The 18,593-nt window shown below is 44.5% G+C and overlaps 2 protein-coding genes and 1 long non-coding RNA gene across 3 annotated transcripts in view; 2 read left to right on the top strand and 1 right to left on the bottom strand.

Annotated features, from left to right (window-relative positions):
- Window positions 1-6,339, top strand: part of LOC100980751 (putative tetratricopeptide repeat protein 41) — an 85,958-nt gene extending 79,619 nt beyond the window's left edge. The window contains 2 exon segments of the mRNA XM_008958010.3: window positions 5,085-5,214; window positions 5,306-6,339. Coding sequence (XP_008956258.3) covers window positions 5,085-5,214; window positions 5,306-5,969 — 794 coding nt within the window. The 3' untranslated portion in view covers window positions 5,970-6,339.
- LOC134728498 (uncharacterized) lies at window positions 3,533-8,386 on the bottom strand. Its single transcript, XR_010108954.1, has 2 exons — window positions 8,217-8,386; window positions 3,533-5,550 (listed from the first exon to the last, which is right to left on the bottom strand). It is a non-coding gene; the product is annotated as an uncharacterized LOC134728498 (long non-coding RNA).
- A 39-nt stretch (window positions 8,387-8,425) lies between these two features.
- NT5DC3 (5'-nucleotidase domain containing 3) overlaps window positions 8,426-18,593 on the top strand; it is a 69,058-nt gene continuing 58,890 nt past the window's right edge. The window contains exon 1 of the mRNA XM_008958011.5: window positions 8,426-8,769. Within this exon, the coding sequence (XP_008956259.2) occupies window positions 8,562-8,769 (208 nt within the window). The 5' untranslated portion in view covers window positions 8,426-8,561. The remainder of the gene's footprint in view (window positions 8,770-18,593) is intronic.

Raw genomic sequence — 18,593 nt, 5'->3', positions numbered from 1 at the left:
CAATCTTGTGACCAAATGGGGGATGGAATTGGTAAACTAAGAGGGGATGGTAGAAATAGAGAGAGAGTGTCAGATTTGAGACTTAGTAGGTAAATCCAACAGGCTCGGTGCTTGATTGGATGTGGGAGGTGAGAGAAAGCCAAAAGCATTTCCCAGTTTACGACTATATCATAGGTCAGTGCACCTGGGTTCATGATGCTGTTGGCATTGCAAGAGAGGGAGCATAGTTTGGTAGGGTGGGGTGGGAGCCACAGTGAGCTAATTTGGGGCCTGTTGAGTTTGAATTTTCTATCTAAGTAGAGACATTCAGTAGGCAGTAGGACATACGAGTCTGGTGCTTAAGAGCTTGAAGACTGAGCCAGAGAAAACATTTGGCAGTCCTTAGTGTACACTTGCTGGCTCAACTCAGTAGAATGGTTGAAAGAAGCAAGAAGAATGTAAGACAAGACAATGGCCAGAGATAGAACTTGGAAGAATGCCAGTATTTAAGGGGTGAGAAGAGGAAAGGGCTGTAGTAAAAGATGAAGAATGGCTCCAGAGGCAGGCCAAGAAGCAGTCAAATCAATGAAGCCAAGAGTGGAGAGTGTTGAGAACTGACCGCCAGATTGAGTACGGACCGCTGTGTTTAGCAACACAGAGATCACAGGGAATGTTCAATTTTGGTGGTAGAGACAAAAGCCTGTTTAAGAGAGAACAATCTGTTCCCTCTGCTTAAAGGTGGGGCTCCTGCACAGGCCCGTCTCCTTTAATTGATGCAGTGAGTTCATGCAGAACTGGGGGAAGACAACAGAGGATGCTACTTGCCATCTGCAACCAGGTCCTTTTGGGCCAGACTAGGCCACGGTTTCAGTGGAGTGGGGTAGGCGAAAGGACCCCTTAACCTCTTTTACTGTTTTCTTTGGGGCAGAAATTGAGGGCCCATGGAGACATCCAATTGCAACCTTTTACTTTATTTGGGACAATGATACACAGCTTTTTCCCTAACCTGTTTATAGATACACACATTTATGGAAAGAATAAGCAAACACTTCTAGGTTAAGTTCATAGTTAAAAAAAAAAAGAATGAGCAAACACTTAGTTTCTCAAACTTAAGGATTTTGGACAAGGAAACTTTAGACACAGCCTAATTATCAAACAAAAAGAAACATTCAACAAAGAGCCTTTAGATAGTGCCAGACCTTCCTTCCTCTTTACAATTGCAGCCCATCTTCTAGAATCTAGACAGAGACTATGGGCTGTGATTGTCCTCACTTCTTAATCCCATTCGCTCCCAGCACAGAATAACTCAGTGGATGCTGCCCAGTAACGAACTATCCCTCCCAGGGGTGGTTCATCCACTGAGTTATTCATTCAGGGAAACTTCCTGAGACCTCTGTCAACACTGGAGAGATTTCACTGTCACCTGGAGACAACTGCCTGGATTGTTGCTGTTGGCCTGGGAAAAAAGTAAACATCTCTCACACTGGACTGGCATTGCAAAAATCCACCTGTTAGGTGACAGCAAATATTATATGAAGCAAGAGGAACAGGACTTAATTTTAATTTCAGTAGAATAAAAATTAGGAAAAATTGTGCTTTAGAAGAGTACTTAATAGGATAGAGGACTATCTTTGGATGAAATATCTTGTTTTGTTTTTCTAAGGAAATAATAAATATTCCACCATCTTTTTAATGTTAAGCACTGAAAATAAAGTGGGGAGACTAGGAAAACTTACTACTTAAAATCTGAGAACAGATTCCTAAGAGTGTTCCTCGGACCTTCCCCCCATCCCCACTCCCAATTCACATTCCACTGGAAATAAGATGGGTGTGGCTCTGTCCAGAAATACAACATAGAAAAGGTAACTGATGCTTTCTTTCTAGATGTATTTTTATGGAAAATCTTCCCTGGAACCAACAAAACAGGAAGAATAGTGTTCTCTTTTCTCACTTCTAGAAGTTATGGTCCTGGATCCTAGGGACCTGAGTTGGAATCCCAGTTCTGCTATCTTCTTGGCTTGTGGACAATTGAGACTCTCTGAGTCTCAATTTTCTTACCAATCAAGTGGTTATAATATAGTCTACCTATAGGGTAATTGTGAAGATTTAATGATATAATATATGCAGAACAGCCAATAGAGTACAAAATTAAATGTTAGGTTCCCTCCCCATCCAGGGCAAAGGTTTGAGGTGGGAAGAGGTTCAGTGACATCTCTCCAATTTAAATTCACCCATTCTGGTCTTTCCTTTTTCCTGGGTTGGGAGAACTGACCGGGTTGACCCAACTGGTACCAGCTCCAAGAAAAATGGAATAAACTGGGGTTGGGGATGAGGCAAGAATGTCCTTTCCCTGGCTTGCTTGCCGCCTGAGTCAGATTGCATCCAAGAAAGTTCTGAGGTCAAAGCTATAGGTCAGGTCTAGAATGGGTCACCAGGGAAAAGGGGCATGAGGAGTTGTGTGTGGCCAAGAGAGAGGTGGGTAGCAAAGGCATGAAGTAGTGTATGCAAAGGGCACCAGAAACTTGTCCGCATGAAAATCTCAATCCCATAGCAAGTCAGATTCTCTTCAGGGGACTTGGGCAGAATGAAGAGAGTCAGTCACACCTGTGAATCTGGTTATTGGTGCCCAGAGAATCTCTGAGGATGGGTTCTGTGTTTGCCACCACATGACACATCCAGTTTCTATTTTTCTCTACTTTTCCTTTTAAGGCCAATGCAACTTGGTCATCAAGAACAGGGTAATTCACAAGTGTCTTCTGCTGAGCTAGACTGAGGCACCTGGGAACATCACAGGGAGTCATGAAAATAGTTCAAAAAGAAGAAACATAGTCACAGATCGCTAAGCAGAGACAGCAGCTGAAATTTCCTATAGGATTTCCAGAGAAAGCTTCAGGCAATGTGAGATACAGGGTCTGATCCTTGAAGCAGAGCCACAGAGAGAGAACATCTCTGCGAGCAGAAGCCACGGCTGATATTCAGAAGCACAATCCAGAATGGGGAAGAGGCAGCCTAGTGTAGCAGTGCAGGGCATGGACTTGGGGATGAGGCTGACCCAGGACTGTTCTTCCATGAACTAGAACAAGTTCCTTAAGCTCATCCAGCATGCTCATCTTTAAAAGACAAGTAAAATGAAACATGCACTAAAAATTCTCTGGAAGGACACATTAGAAACTAACGTCAGTGATTCCATTTTAGAAGACTGCACAGATGGAGACAGAGAAGGGAAAGACACTTTTCACTTTACAGTTTGATATATTTTCATTTTTGAACCAGGTGGACAGGTGATGATAATTTATACCTTATAAGATTACACAGTCCTGACAGATGGTATTTATATATATTTGCTGTTATTGTGGTTAACACAGGAACACTGACTGGGTCATCTGTCAGTGTTTTTAGCCTTTACACAGGCAGCAGTCTCTTTATCACATTTCTAAGCCAGTGCCTTACACACACCAGCCTTACGTTATGTTTATAATCAATGGTATAAGTTCAGCCCCTTAAAAGCAGTCTTGTAAATGGGTAAAATGAATAAATAAGTACCATCTGCAAGTTAGATTGTAAAATGGATTGTTTTTATTTTAACAAATTTTAGAGAATTCAATTTTATTATTATTATTATTATTTTTTAAGATGGAGTCTGGCTCTGTCACCCAGGCTGGAGTGCAGTGGCACGATCTCGGCTCACTGCAACCTTCAGCTCCCGGATTCAAGTGATTCTCCTGCCTCAGCCTCCCAAGTAGCTGGGATTACAGGTGCGTGCCACCACGCCCAGCTAATTTTTGTGTTTTTGGTAGAGACAGGGTTTCGCCATGTTGGCCAGGCTGGTCTTGAATTCCTGACCTCAAGTGATCTGCCCGCCTTGGCCTCCCAAAGTGCTGGGATTACAGGCATGAGCCACTGTGCCAGGCTGAGAATTCAATTATTGACTGTGGCAGTTTGAAATTTTTTTCTCAATTTTTTTATTTTGAAAAATTTCAAACCTTCAGAGAAATTTCAAGAATAGTGTAGTGAAAGGTCATATAACCTTCACCTATCTTCATCAATTTTTTTTAAAATTGTAATTATTATTTTTTATAGAGACAGCGTCTCCCTATGTTTCCCAGGCTGGTCTCAAACTGCTGGGCTCAAGGAATCCTACCTCCTCAGCCTCCCAGAGGGCTGGGATTACAGGCATGAGCCACCCACCATACCTGGCCCACCAATTGTTAATATTTTGCCACATTTGTGTTCTCTCTTTCATATACAGGCACAGACACATATATACGTATTTTTTTTTCTGAACGATTTGAAAGTTAGTTGCAAACACGACACTTTTATCTCTAAATAATGTACTTCAGCATATGTCTTCTGAGTACAAGGACATTCCCCCATATAACCACAATAATCAAACCCAGGAAATTTAACTATTACCTAAGACTATTATCTAACTATAGTCCATATTCAAATTTCCCCAAGTATCTAGTAATGTCCTCTATACCTGTTAACTTATTGAGGATCTTGCATTGCATTTGTCTCTTTTAGTCTAGATTTAAGTACCTTTGTTTTGTCATTATGACATTGACTATTTTGAAGAGTTGAAGTCAGGTTCCATCCTCCCATCCCTATCGCAATGTCCTTCAATTTGTATCTGTCTGATTCTTTCTTTCTATTTTTTTGAGACAGGGTCTCACTCTGTTGTCCAGGCTGGAATGCAGCAGTGCAATCTTGGCTCACTGCAACTTCGGCCTCCCGGTCTCAAGCGATCCTCCCACCTCAGTCTCTCAAATAGCTAGGACTATAGTCACGTGCCACCATGCCCAGCTAATTTTTTTATTTGTTGTAGAGATGGAGTCTTGCCATGTTGCCCAGGTTGGTCTTGAACTCCTGGGCTCAAGTAGTCTACATGTCTCAGCCTTCCAAAGTGCTGGGATTACAGGCATGAGCCACTGTGCCCAGCCTGATTGTTTCTTTATGATGAGACTCAGGTTAAATATTTTTGGCAGAATATTACAAATAAGTCATGTTCCAATGCCACCTTTTATAAATGTTTCTTATCCTTCTCTTTTAAATGTGTGAAGCCAGGAATAATAAAAAGTCTAATAATCTTATTTTCAAATATCTAGCAGGTCATTTATTGGCAAGTGACTCTTGTCATCACGTCATGATTGAGGCAGTAGGCTATTTGTACAGATCACTTGATTTAAGGGTGATCCACCTGGGATCTTCTCATTCATCAATCCATGGAATCCTGCAGTGAATTTCTGTTTCATGTTCCAAACAGAAGTATGCTTCTGGTTATTCATGCTATATATATGACCTCTTGACAACTTTTGATCTTTTGCAGCCTTCTGAGAGAAATTGAGTGGATCCGGAGCCGGAGATGTTGGCCTCAAGGTATGAGCCAGCAACATTCTGAGGGTTCTAGGAATGGCTTCTCATTATGGAAGCACTTGGTTAAATTAAACTACCACAGTGCTCAGAGTTCTAATACAGTGAGCTCTGCAATGTGCATGAATGCAGATAAATTACACAGGGCTAGAAGAATGGACTTGGCACCTCAGACAATTTCAGATAAATCAAAATGTGCTCCTGGAAAAGGGAAAAAGAAACCCATTATTTGCATATCTGCCGAGGAAAAGATACAACGGAAGACACAAAATAATGCTGAAATATGGAATGGCTCAGGAAAGGAAGCCTCAAAGAAAAAGACAGACTATTCCTCTAACATTTTATCTTTGGGTAAAATGAATGGTTTAATAAAGCTTTCAAGGCAAAGAATTTTGTTAGCTAAAAGCGAGAGTGGAGAAGGCGAAATCACCACCATTTACCACCATCCCCTGCCATGGCCTGTTAGCACAAAAAACCCTGGGGAATCTGAGTTCATATCAGAAAAGTGGCTTTTTCATAGCCCAGATTATATTTCAATATCTCAGAAGTCTTTTTTGCAGAGAAGACTTCACATTGAAACAAAACTGTTGAAGACCTCAAATGATATTAATAAAGAATAAAAATGTATCATGGGCTTTTTGGCATCTGTTTTTTCCACTTGTCTTTAATTAGAACTCTTTTATTGGATATTTTGTTCTGAAGTACACAGGAAAGATAATAATCAAGGTCTAGAAATATGATTAATAGGCACTTAAACACTGTAGCTCATTTTACTTAAGGAGAACAATTTTTAGGTGATTCACATTTCTATGGTAGGTTGATCTCATAGTGTTCCATGTTTCTGTGTTGATCTCATAGTGTTCCATATCCAAAAGTATACAGAAGCAATGTTATTAAAATTCTAATTGTGTTATTTTTGCATTGCTGTAGTTTATCTATTTTGAATTTATGAATTAATTTTCCATGTGAACAAAATTTACAATTGCTATCACCAACCCTTTTTATGAAACATGAATTAAAAAATATATAATTTGGCATAAAACTAAAACCATAAAGTAAGTTTAAAGTACCAGAGCCTGTGTATTTGATATCATATCTGTTTTAAACATTTTATTGTCTCATTTTATCAGTGATTTGTAAAACATTAACCATTAACTGTTAAGGATTACTTATTGGCTGCTTTCTTCCCTGTCACCCACCTAAATCCTACATACTATATGTTAGGAGGCCAAATGGAAGAATGGGTTCAGTTGTGTGGTTTTAGGAAAGTTATTTCATCTTTCTTGGCCTCGGTTTCATTACTGTCAGCCTTCTGTATCTGCAGGTTTGCATTCGTGAATTCAACCAACCATGGATAAAAATATTAGAAAAAAAATCAACAATGAAAAGTAATACAAATAGAAAATACAGTATCACAACTATTTACAGAGCATTTATATTGTATTAGGTATGAAAAGTAATTGAGGCCTGGTGCATTGGCTTGCACCTGTAATCCCAGCACTTTGGGAGGCCAAGGTGGGCGGATTGCTTGAGTCCAGGAGTTCGAGACCAGCCTGGGCAACATGGCGAGACCCCGTCTCTACAAAAAAATACAAAAATTAGCTGGTCATAGTAGTTCACGCCTGTAATGTCAGCTACTCAGGAGGCTGAGGTGGGAGGATCGCTTAAGCAGAGGAGGTCGAGGCTGCAGTGCACTGCGATCATACCACTGCACACCAGCCTGGGTGACAGAGAAAGACTCTGTCTTAAAAAAAAAAAAAAAGTAAACAAGATGGTTTAAAATATATATAAGTATGTGTGAACGCAAATACTAGCCATTTTATATAAAGGACTTGAGCATCGCAGATTTTGGTATGTAGGTATGGGGCAGGTGTTCTGGAACCGATTCTCGGCAGGTATAGAGGGATGACTATATTGTAAAATTGGAGAAATTATGGAGTCTGCTTTTCAGGATTACTGAGAGGATTACATGAGATACTGCACACAGCAAGCCTTCAATAAATGGTAGTTTAAACCCAGATGCCACCTTTTTCCATGAAACACCTCCAGACCCCTCCATCCCACAACTGGAGCATACACTAATGCCTTGGGTTATTTGTCTTAAACTGTGTTCCACCCATTTCACACAAGCCAGTATGGTCTCCTTGGCAGAGTGCCAGCCTTGAGGGCCATTCCCCCTACTCCACCTGCTCAAAATTAAGTAACCACAGGACAGCTTGGGAAGTCCTTGCTGCCCGGCGATTTTCAGCAGGGTTCTGGCTGGGCCACATCAGTCTTTCCTGCAGAAGCTGTGTCTGACTCAGTCCACACAGAATTGCCCCCAGGCAGGGAGGTTGCGGTTCATTTGGCTTTAGTGGAACCACAGGCACAGGACGGGTGGAGCCTAGCAGGTTTGAGAGAAGACCTGTGCACCGAGCCGTTAGCGTGGGCAGGGGCAGGAGCTGGGTGACCATGTTCCAATGACCTCTGCCGCCAGGCGGAAACCTAGGCGGGGGGCGGGCATTGGCCTTCCAGGCTGTGTAATGGGAGGGCCCTTCAAACTTACTGAGGTCTTAAGGGGCTGGGATCCTCCAGCCGACATCAGCCCATGAGTGGAACCTCGGCCCAGCCACCCACTCACAGGTCCTGGATAAATCTAAGCTGGGGATCGGGGACGTCTCAGAGGGGCCCCACGATCCAGGGGAGGTCCAGACTGCCATTAATTAGACTGCCAGAGGCCATTAATGCGGAGAGAGGTCACCTTCTAGGGCCGGGGCCAGAGCAGCTGGGGTGGGAGGGGCGCTGTCCTTGTGGCCAGAGCTGGGGGTCAGTCCCAGAAGGCAGGACGAAGGTGCGGCGGAGCTGGGCGGGCGGCGCTGGGGTCGTACCTCATCATTCCATCCCATGTGGCCTGCGCGCCACCACACCACACGGCCACCCCCGCGCCACCCTGAAATTGACCGCAGCAGGCTGGGCGTGGGGCCCCCGGCCCCGCCCCGCCCCGTCTCCGCCCCCGCCCCGACCCGCCCACTCCCCATCGACCCCGCCCCCATTAGACCCCGCCTCCGACTCCGCCCACTCCCCGCCCCGCCCCGGCGGGAGGGCAGGCCTGCGCCGCCACGTGTTCCGACGCAGGAGCCGCCCGCCTGCAGGGCAGAGCGCGGGTAGATCTTGGGCCGGGCAGCAGGAGTCGCAGAGCGGCGCGGCGGCGGTGGCGGCAGCAGGCAGCAGGCATGACCATGGCAGCGGCGGCGGTGGTGGCACGCGGGGCCGGGGCGAGGGCAGCGACAGCGGCGGCTTTGCGGGGTGGCTGCGGGACCGCGGCTCGGGGGCGGCCGTGTGCGGGCCCCGCCCGGCCCTTGTGCACTGCACCCGGGACCGCCCCGGACATGAAGCGCTACCTGTGGGAGCGCTACCGGGAGGCGAAGAGAAGCACAGAAGGTGAGTGAGGCGGCGACCCCGCCCCGGCGCCTGGGGCCCCTCCTGCGCGCTCAGCTGGGAAGCGGGCGCCCTAGGACCCGGACCAGCCCAGCTGCAGACCTCCAGGGCCTCCAGTCGCGAACCCCGGTGCCCACACCCCCAGCCGCAGGCAGCATCGCTCCTGCGGAGCGACTCGGGGAAACGGGGAAAAATGCGCTCTAGAAACTTCACAACTCGCGCCTTTCCCCGGTCGGGAAAGCTGTTGTATATATTCTTGGGATTTTTAGCCCGAAATCTGCATCTGAGGGGCTTTGGGCCGCGCGGGGCTGGGGTTCCTCAGGCCTCCCTTGGGAGCCGGCCACTCCCACGCACCGTTAGGTGTTGTTACTCATCAATAGTAATAATAGTAACAGCCGAGTCGGGCTGGCACAGAGATGCCCAAGAGCGGGGCTGCTGGGGAGGTGGCCGATCCCGAGGCTAGTCTGTTTTCCTTTTGGTGGGGGTGGGTTGGGATGGGATGGGATGGGATGGGATGGGATGGAATGAGATGAGATGAGATGAGATGAGCTGTGCGGTGTTTGAAAGAGGAGAGGTCCAGGTGGGGAAGGTTCTGGGTTATCCATTAACCTCGGTGAGGAGGGGATTCTAAGGCTGTGAATGGGAACTTCATGGCCAGGTGCACATAAAATGAGCTTGGCTTGGTTGTTACTACTAATGAACTAATAAATACCAGTGCCAGGCACGTAGATTATCTCTAAATCGTTCCTGTAATCTACGAAGGAGGTTCCACATCCCCATTCTATAGATGGGAAAGGCGAGACTCAGGTTTAAATGACTTGGCCAAGGTGACGCCTAAATTTAGGGACTGTCTCAGCTCCTAACCCACTGTCCTGTTTCCTGTGCTCCGTTGACCATTTGGGAACCAATAATCCATTGTCGCTGTTGTTTCCAAGGAGGATTCAGAACCGAAATTTGTATATTGGTTACTTCTTGTTGTGGAGGTGGCACATAGATAGGGAGAGATTATTTGGTGAGCAAGAACGTTTTATAGGATCACATTTTCCATTTTTTTTGGCCAGAAGTCAGTTTAATGAAAAAAGCAAATTGGAGTGATTTTCAGAGGGGACGTAAAATGACTAGCAATGCAGAATTCTATGAAATGGTGGCTTACTTTCTTAGTTTCCCTTTGCCAAGAGTTAATTTTGCTTTGGCTTTTGAAGCTGTTGTGTGGTATGGTGGAAAGAAGACTGGCTTTGGAGACATTGGGAATTTTGCAGGTCTTAAGAGATGAAAGGAATATAGAAGATTATCAAACCCAGCTTTTGGGCAGGCAAGTTTTTTTTTAACTTGTAATTCTTATTGAGATAATTGTATATTTACATGCAGTTTAAGAATTAATAGAGGGGCCAGGTGTGAGCTCACGCCTGTAATCCCAGCACTTTGGGAGGCTGAAGCAGGCAGATCTCTTGAGCCCAGGACCAGCCTGGGCAACAAAGGAAAACCCAATCTCTACAAAAAAATGCAAAATTTAGGCAGGCGTCGTGGCTCACACCTGTGGTCCCAGCTACTTGGGAGGCTTGAGTTGGGGAGGATTACTTGAGCCTGGAAGGTTGAGACTGCAGTGAGTTGAGATTGCAACACTGTACTCCAGCCTGGGTGGCAGAGCCAGACCCTGTGTAAAAAATAAACAGAAAAGGACTAATAGAGGGAGATCTGGCATACACTTTATCCAATTTCTCCCAGTGGTAACATTTTGCAGAACAGTAGTACATTATCACAACAGTATATATTGATACAGGCCACAGATCAGAGTGTCATTTTATTTGTACTTGTGTGTGCACATGCATGAGAGCACAGATGTATTTCTGTACAGTTTTCTCACATGTAGGATCATGTATCCACCACCACAGTCAAGGGACTGAACAGTTCCTCATAAAGATCCCTCATTCTGTCTTTATAGCCCCACCCATCTCCCCCATCATGCTCTCCCTTGTCCCCAATCCCTGGAGCACTATTTGTTCTCCATTTCTAAAATTTTGTCATTTCAAAAATATTACGCTGATGGAGTCATACAGTATGTAACCTTTTGGAGTTGTTTTTTTTCACCAAGTATAATTTCCTGGAGTTTTATCCAGTGTTATGTGTATTGTATCAATAGTGCATTCCTTTTTGCTGTTATTTCATGGTATGTACATAAAACAGTTTGTTTGTTTAACCACGGATTAGCTCTATTGAACCATTTACCCATAGTTCAAAGGACATTTGGGTTGCTCCCAGTCTGGCTGTTACAAATAAAGATGTTGTAGACATTTGTGTACAGGTTTTTGTGTGAACATACATTTTCATTTCTCTAAATGCCAAAGAGTACAATTGCTGGGTCAAATGGCAATTGCATGTTTAGTTTTATAAGAAACTGCAGGCACAATTTTTTGCCATCCTGATTTATGGATAAGGTTTGTTGCTTGCTGCCTGTGAGAACTGGGAGGTCAAAATAGGCTTGAGTTTCTTCACCTGTAAAATGGGGCTGCAGGTAGCACTAGCATCACAGGGTTCAGGTGAGCAATGGATGAGTCCATCCATGAAAGGCATTTAGGACAGTGCCTGGCACATGAGACAGCTGAAGCATGGGATGGGGAAGATCACCTTGTGATATGGTTTGGCTGTGTCCCCACCAAAATCTCAACTTGAATCATATCTCCCAGAATTCCCACGTATTTTGGGAGGGACCCAGGAGGAGGTAATTGAATTATGGGGGATAGTCTTTCTTGTGCTATTCTCATGATAGTGAATAAGTCTTGAGATCTGATGAGTTTATCAGGGGTTTCCGCTTTTGCTTCTTCCTCATTATTCTCTTGCTGCCGCCATGTAAGAAGTGCTTTTCACCTCCCGCCATGATTCTGAGGCCTCTGTGGCCACGTGGAACTGTAAGTCCAAGTAAACCTCTTTTTCTTCCCAGTCCCAGGTGTGTCTTTATTAGCAGCATGAAAATGGACTGATACAGTAAATTGGTACCAGTAGAGTGGGGTGTTGCTGAAAAGACACCTGAAAATGTGGAAGCGACTTTGGAGCTGGGTAACAGGCAGAGGTTGGAACAGTTTGGAGGACTCAGAAGAAGACAAGAAAATGTGGGAAAGTTTGGAACCTCCTAGAGACTTGTTGAATGGCTTTGACAAAAATGCTGATAGTGATATGAACAATAAAGTCCAGGCTGAAGTAGTCTCAGATGTAGATGAGGAACTTGTTGGGAACTGGAGCAAAGGTAACTTTTGTTATGTTTTAGCAAAGAGGTTGGTGGCATTTTGCCCCTGCCCTAGAGATTTGTGGAACTTTGAACTTGAGAGAGATGATTTAGGGTATCTGGTGGAAGAAATTTCTAAGCAGCAAAGCATTCAAGAAGTGACTTGGGTGATATTAAAGGCATTCAGTTTTAAAAGGGAAACAGAGCATAAAAGCTCCGAAAATTTGCAGGCTGACGATGCAGTAGAAAAGAAAAACCCATTTTTTTGAGGGGAACTTCAAGCCGCCTGCAGAAATTTGCATAAGTAGCAAAGAGCCTAATGTTAATTCCCAAGACCATGGGGAAAATGTCTCTAGGCCATGTCAGAGACCTTCATGGCAGTCTCTCCCATTACATGCTTGGAGGCCCAGGAGGGAAAAGTGGTTTAGTGGGCTGGGCCCAGGCCCAATGCTGTGTGCGCTGTGTCCTAGCTGCTCCAGCTGTGGCTGGAAGAGGCCAATGTAGAGCTTGGGCTGTGGCTTCAGAGGGTGGAAGCCCCAAGCCTCGTCAGCTTCCACATTGTGTTGAGCCTACGGGTGCACCGAAGTCAAGAATCGAGTTTGGGAACCTCTGCCTAGATTTCAGAAGATGTATGGAAACACCGGGATGCCTGGGCAAAAGTTTGCTGCAGGGACGGGGCCCTCATGGAGAACCTCTGCTAGGGCATTGCGGAAGGGAAATGTGGGGTGGGAGCCCCCACACAGAGTCCCTACTGGGGTACTGCCTAGTGGAGCTGCGAGAAGAGGGCCACTCTCCTCCAGACCCCGGAATAGTAGATCCACCGACAGCTTGCACCTGCAGAAGCCACAGACAGACATTCGACGCCCACCCGTGAAAGCAGCTGGGAGGGAGGCTGTACCCTGCAAAGCCACAGGAGCGAAGCGGCCCAAGAGCATGGGAACCCACCTCTTGCATCAGTGTGACCTGGATGTCACGCTGATACAGGATGCATAAACATTCACACGTCCCAAAATCCCAAGTTGAAAAAGGAAAACATTCCAATTGAGAGACTTTCTACAAAGTATATAACCAGTACTCCTCAAAACTGTAGGTCATCAAAAATGGGGAAAAGTCTGAGAAACTGTTTTAGCCTAAAGAAGCTGAACAGACATGACAACTAAATGTAGTCCATGTAGAGACCTGGAGTCAAAGGAGATCATTTTGGAGCTTTAAAATTTGACTGCCTGGCTGGATTTTGGACATGCATGGGGCCTGTAACCCCTTTGTTTTGGCCAATTTCTCCCATTTGGAATGGCTCTATTTACCCAATACCTGTACCGCCATTGTATCTGGGAAGTAACTAGCTTGCTTTTGATTTTACAGGCTCATAGGCGGAAGGGACTTATCTTGTCTCAGATGAGACTTTGGACTTACGGTTAGTGCTGAAATGAGTTAAGACTTTGGGGTACTGTTGGGAAGGCATGATTGGTTTTGAAATGTGAGGACATGAGATTGGAGGGACCAGGGGTAGAATGATGTGGTTTGGCTCTGTGTCCCCACCCAGATCTCATCTTGAATACCATCTCCCAGATTTCCCACATGTTGTGGGAGGGACCCAGGGGGAGGTAATTGAATCATGGGGGCTGGTCTTTCCCATGCTTTTCTCGTGATAGTGAATAAGTCTCACGAGATCTGATAGGCTTATCAGGGGTTTCCGCTTTTGCTGCTGCTTCATTTTTCTGTTGCTGCCGCCACGTGAGAAGTGTCTTTCACCTCCCGCCATGATTCTGAGGCCTCCCCAGCCATGTGGAACTGTAAGTCCAGTTAAACATCTTTTTTCTTCCCAGTCTCAATTATGTCTTTATCAGCAGCGTGAAAATGGACTGATACGCCGTTGGACCAGAGTTTGGGCTTTGATGTGTGACAGTCCGAGGAGGATTTTGGAGTATGACAGCCGTGTTACTTTCCTCTCTGACCTTGGTTTCCTCCATTGCGATATGGGATTAAGGTGGAGATTTTTAGTGTGTGCTTGGCACCCAGCAGATGCTCAGTAGATAGTAGCTATTATTATTAATTATGAAATAACTACCAGTCTTAGCACATTTAGTAAGAGGTGGAGGTGGGTTATTTAGCTCTAGAGTCTGGGTCTCCTTGTGATTAGGGCAGTGCCATAACTAGCTTTGTGTCCTTGAGCAAGTCACCTAATCCCTCCTGGCTTTGGTTTCTGTCTCTGTAAAATGAGGCCACTGCACTAAATAATATGCAAGTCTTTTTAAGTGTTTGAAGTATTCACGTGTTAGAGGTACAGGATTCGGTGGACCCTATCTTCTCTTCATGCCCACAGCACAAATGCATGTGGTCCCTATTACCCCTGAGAATGTGGGGTCATTCATGAGGCTTTTTCTTCTTTGTCTTGTCCAGAACTGCACCATTCCTTCTCTCCTCTTGTTGAAGTCTGTGTGAATTTATGTGCCCAGCTTGAGTTCCTCCAACAAGCATTTATTAAGCACCCAGCAGTGGGTTTGAAGGCTGCTGGTTCACAGTTGGATGAGTCTGATAGGGAGGGTTCAACAGTGGCTGAGTTACTGCCTGTACAGAGCTGGGGACCAGTGTTGCATGGATGAGGATTCTGGTAAACAGATGAGTGACATTCTACCTCAGGGGAGGCAAGCAGCGAGGCCCAGGGGCTCAGGGATGCAGGAAATGTGTCTCTGAGGCTGACCCTTGAGCTTTGTCTTGTAGGAAGGCACAGTCAGAAGAAGTACTGATGAATTCATTTAAAACATGTAGATCTCCCCACCCCCAGTTGCAAGAGGACAAAATAATTTTATTTTCTTACTTTCTGGCCACTTGATCTGTTTCTTTCATCCAAACAATCTGTCCAGGTGTCTTCCCTTTAAAAGGCTCCCAGAGTGAAGCCTGCACAGGGAAAGGATGCTTTTTAAAGCTTTGTTTTACCCTTTCGCTCCCATCCTTCTTGTCATTTTAAATAAAAAGTTTTAAAAAAAACTTTATTTTTTAGATCAGCTTTAGATTTACAGAAAAATTACATAGTTTTTATAAGCCCTACACCCATTTCTCTTATTAATCTCTCACGTTACTATATTTGTTCCAATTAATGAACCAATACTGATACATTATTCATAGTTTACTCAGATTTCCTTCGTATTTACCTACCCTCCTTTTTTTCTTCCAGCCTGCCATCCAGGATAGCACACTACATTTAGTTGTCATGTCTGTTCGGCTTCTTTAGGCTGTAACAGTTTCTCAGACTTTTTCCTGTTTTTGATGACCTACAGTTTTGAGGAGTACTGGTTACATACTTTGCAGAATGTCCCTCAATTGGAATGTTTTCCTTTTTCCTTTTTTAGCTTGGGATTTTTGGATATGTGAATGTTTATGCATCCTGTATCAAACTCAGCTCAAGAAAAGCTGCTTTATATTTTTAGGAAAAGAAATAACTGGTTTAAACCTGTAGCAAAAACATTAGCTGCTGCAATTTTCCCCTGGAGCAGTGGTTCTCAGTGGGAGCTGGAGGGGCAGTTTTGTTCCCCAAGGGATGTATGGCAATGCCTGGAGACCTTTTTGTCACAGCCAGGGGAGAGGGGTGCTGCTGGCCTCTAGAGGCCAGGGTTGCTGCTAAACATCCTACAGTGCACAGGGCAATATCCCATAACAAAGAATTATCTGGCCTCAACTGTTGGTAGTGCCAAGGTTGAGAATCCTCGTTCTAAAATGAATTCTAAGAAATCTTTGTGTGACCATAATTGAAAGGGCTGGATATGCCTATGTGTGGTCTCTTCTTTTCTGTTGTGCTTTAATGTTGTGTGTGTCTTCTTTGAACTCAAGCTGTGGCCTTCCAGGTGTGCTCATCAGATACTTGGCCTGTCCTGTTAGGTACAGAATGGAAGCCTTCCTACTCCTTCAAGACGGGTTGCTCCAACCTTATATTTTGTTAGTCGCACGGATTTTTTTTTTTTTTCATTAGAATTAATCTTGGAGCCTGGTTTATTTAGAATGTTTCACTACTTGGCTGGGGTTATAGGCTGTATTAAATTGTGGAAAGAAGTATGGGGATTAGTTAGAAGCTTTTATAGGGTGTTGAAAGATTTATTCAAAGTTCTGGGTGGAGACCATTTACTAATCAGTCAAAAATTATGTGCTGTATTTAGTGAGGACTGTGTCTACATGATGATGTAAGCTTAGCGTGTATAAGCATAAGACACAAGGATAATAATAATTCTATATAATATGTAATATTAAATACAGTGAATAGTAATAGTAAGCATAAGTTCCTCAAGCAACTGCATTGGGTTAAAGATACTCTTGAGATAATTTTAAAATTAGACCAATATTTCTCAGACTGTTTCACAATCTTTTGAGAGATGTGGTTAAAGAGATGTAGAAAATACATGTTAAAGAAGCTTCTTTGTAGCTGGGCTTTTCAGAGCTAGCTTCGGAGCCAGTGAGTCAGAGCCTTTAAAATGAATGAATCTCTAAAATGAATGACGGGGGTAGTAGGTTTAGTGCTTCCCAAGTAAATTTGACTGTGGAGGCCCCTTTTTGAGGTGATAAGTCTATTTTGAGGCTTGACAGAATATACTTGGGAAGTTATAATAATATGCCTAATAAGAACATATGTTGATAATACTGAAAGATGCTTACAACCAGAAATGTGCTTTTTCTACGCAGCAGGGATATAGAGTAATGGAGTCATAGGACCCACTGAGAATCTGGAGAAAGCTGTGTGTTTTTTCTTTATAAAAAGACACATTTGCAGTATTACACATAATACTTGAGCACACACAAATTATTTTGTATATAACTTCAGGGGATTCCAGGGGCATCTTAGTGTCTTCTGGTGACCCAGTGCTCATTTAGTGCTTCTGTTACGCTTTAGGAAAGTTTGAAGGATTGAGCTGTTATGCTCAATGATCCTTATGGAGGCAGAACTCAGCATGGGGACTGTTTTTTAGATTTAAGTTTGCTGCTGGGTCAAGAAGCCTGCCTGGAATAATGATATTTTTTGGCCTGACTTTTGCTGCTGAGTGTTATGATTTTCTGTAATTGCCATGGAGGTGGCTCGCTGATCTACCAGTTGAAAGCTAGAGTTCATTTTCCCCTTTCATTAGGGTGTAAATTCTGGGTAGGGTAAAGAGGAAGTGAAAGGAGAAAAAATACAAAAAGGAGATTAAATAATTTTTTTGCCAGCTTTTGAAGGTAAGACAAATTAAAAAAAAGAATTCAGTGGTCCTCAAACTGATAGGCACATCGGAATCACCTGGGAAGCTTGTTTAAAAATGGAAATTCTGAGGCCCTAACCCTGGAGATTCTGATTCCTAAAATGTGGAGGTGAGACCCGAGAATCTATATTTTTACAGGCCGGGTTTGGAAACCAATCTTTTATTGAACTCTTAAAGACATGTGGAAACAGATGTCCTCTAACCTTCAAGAGTTCTTTTGGACTTTGGCTTTCAGCAGTCTGGCAGACTAGATCGTCTAAAAACCTTTTTGTATAGAATACCCACACGCTGAAAAAAAATATAGAGGACTTTCTCTTGAAGTCATAACTGAACTCTGAGAAACTGGAGAAATCTCAAGGACTAATAATGAAGAGGAAGCCGAGGCCAGGCGTGGTGGCTCAGGCCTGTAATCCCAGAGCTTTGGGAAGCCGAGGTGGGCAGATCACTTGGGGCCAGGAGTTTGAGACCAGCCTGGGCAACATGGTGAAACCCTGTCTCTACTAAAAATACAAAAATTAGCTGGACGAGGTGGCATGAGCCTATAATCCCAGCCACTTGGGGGGCTGAGGCGTGAGAATTGGCTTGAACCCGGGAGGTGAAGGTTGCAGTGAGCCGAGATCACACCGCTGTACTCCAGCCTGAGCGACAGATTGGGATTCTGTCTCAAAAAAAAAAAAAAAAAGAGGATGCTGAAACCCGAATGATGACCAGCCTTGAAGGTGTGACTGTTCTGGGAACACTTGTTGGCCTTTATTGGTCGTGCCTGCTGGGAGGGAAGACTAGGCATTGGGCGCACACACACACACTGTTGGAGACTCTCCTATAAAACCTGGTGGCCACAGAGTGCTTCCTTCCATGCAGGGAGACAATAGAGAAACTTGTCTCTTTTGGCCTTTGCTCTAGATATTTTTTCTGTGTGTTGTGGGGGCAGGTTTTGGAAGTCTCCCGTGACCTTGTAATCACAAGCTCGTCCTCACATGGATTTGGGTTTGAATTTATTCTTCTTGTATTGTCTGGCAATCTGTATGAGTCCATTCTTTTACATTGCTTTGAAGAAATACCCGAGACTGGGTAATTTATAAAGAAAGTGGTTTAATTGACTCACAGTTCCACATGGCTGGGGAGGCCTTGGGAAACTTAGAATTGTGGCAGAAGGCACCTCTTCACAGGGCATCAGGAGAGAGAATGAGTGCCAGCAGGGGAAATGCCAGATGCCTATAAAAGCATCAGATCTCATGAGACTCACTCACTATCACAAGAACAGCATGGGGGAAGCTGCCCCCATGATTCAGTTACCTGCTCCCGCCCTTGACACATGGGGGTTATGGGGATTACAATTCAAGGAGAGATTTGGGTGGGGACACAGAGCCAAACCATATCACAAT

Source organism: Pan paniscus, chromosome 10 (assembly GCF_029289425.2).
Source record: "Pan paniscus chromosome 10, NHGRI_mPanPan1-v2.0_pri, whole genome shotgun sequence".
NCBI lineage: Eukaryota > Metazoa > Chordata > Mammalia > Primates > Hominidae > Pan > Pan paniscus.
Note: the sequence above shows the minus strand (reverse complement) of the source record. Positions and strands in the feature narration are given on the sequence as shown.